General features: G+C 42.7%; 1 protein-coding gene across 1 annotated transcript in view; it reads right to left on the reverse strand.

Annotated features, from left to right (window-relative positions):
• The window catches only part of LOC119593394 (CCR4-NOT transcription complex subunit 1-like), a gene marked incomplete in the record, with an annotated part of 36,043 nt that overhangs the window by 10,872 nt on the left and 24,177 nt on the right, over positions 1–994 (reverse strand). The window contains 2 exon segments of the mRNA XM_037942323.1: positions 158–457; positions 642–892. Of these exon segments, the coding sequence (XP_037798251.1) occupies positions 158–457; positions 642–892 (551 nt within the window).

The raw sequence follows: 994 nt of genomic DNA on the forward strand, positions 1-994 counted from the left end.
TAACATTCACAAAAAAAGTGGGGGAAAAATGTATACTTGTATGAATAAAACATCTGTAATTTCATAAATATAACTAAATATCTTATGGAATTCTAACTCTCCAATACATCTTCACAGCCATGCAACAGCAGAAAGTTTACTTTGGTAAAAAACTTACTCGTGAAAAAGCCTGCATCAATCCCTGCTTGATGCTCTTGGCAATATTTGTAGCCAGATAATCTCTGCAAGTTATCATTGCCATTGCTGCTGTCAAGTTGCGAACCATGTGGTGAGTTGCAACTCGCATCCGAGACTCATCTGGGTCCAGAGCAAAGTCTTTCTTGATTATGTGCTCCGCTGTGGTGATAGCAATCTTGATGCTGCGCTCCAATACTGCTGTCACAATCTCCTGGACTGCCATTTCTACAGCATGTCGCACAAGCTGTTTCAATTGAGCATTGGTTGCAATGCCACCAACCTGTGCCAAGAAAAAGTTTCCACTTTATCTATCAAATTCTTAGGCTTGCCAAAACGGTCTTGTGTACATTTCAATATATAAATACTGATAAGCTAAAGAACTTAATCTGCTAATGAAATAAATTTTATATAACTTAAAACTGTATGACTGAATATGTGAAGAAAATACTGATAAGCCAACCAACCTGAGGTACTGAGACAGATATGTGAGGCTCGAGCCCCCGAAGGGATGTGACGGTGATATCAGAGTAGATAAACCGTGGCTCATTGACCGAAGGTTGCTGAGGCTGGATAGGTGTTGGGGTAGAGGAGGGATGAGGTGGCAACACTGATGGAGGGGTTGGCGTGGCACCCACAGATGAGCTCTGTACGGTGACTGTGCTGGTGGGCATCTCCACCTGCCCTGTTGGACCCATTTGTGACCAACTTGTCTTTGCTGAAAGGCAAAGCAATTGGAATTTTATACAAAGAACTAGAGGTACATTTTGGCATCCTTGAGATGGTGGAGAGAGGAGGGGGGGGAGGGGTATACTAATCA

The sequence above is a fragment of the Penaeus monodon genome, chromosome 32 (assembly GCF_015228065.2).
Source record: "Penaeus monodon isolate SGIC_2016 chromosome 32, NSTDA_Pmon_1, whole genome shotgun sequence".
Classification (NCBI taxonomy): domain Eukaryota; kingdom Metazoa; phylum Arthropoda; class Malacostraca; order Decapoda; family Penaeidae; genus Penaeus; species Penaeus monodon.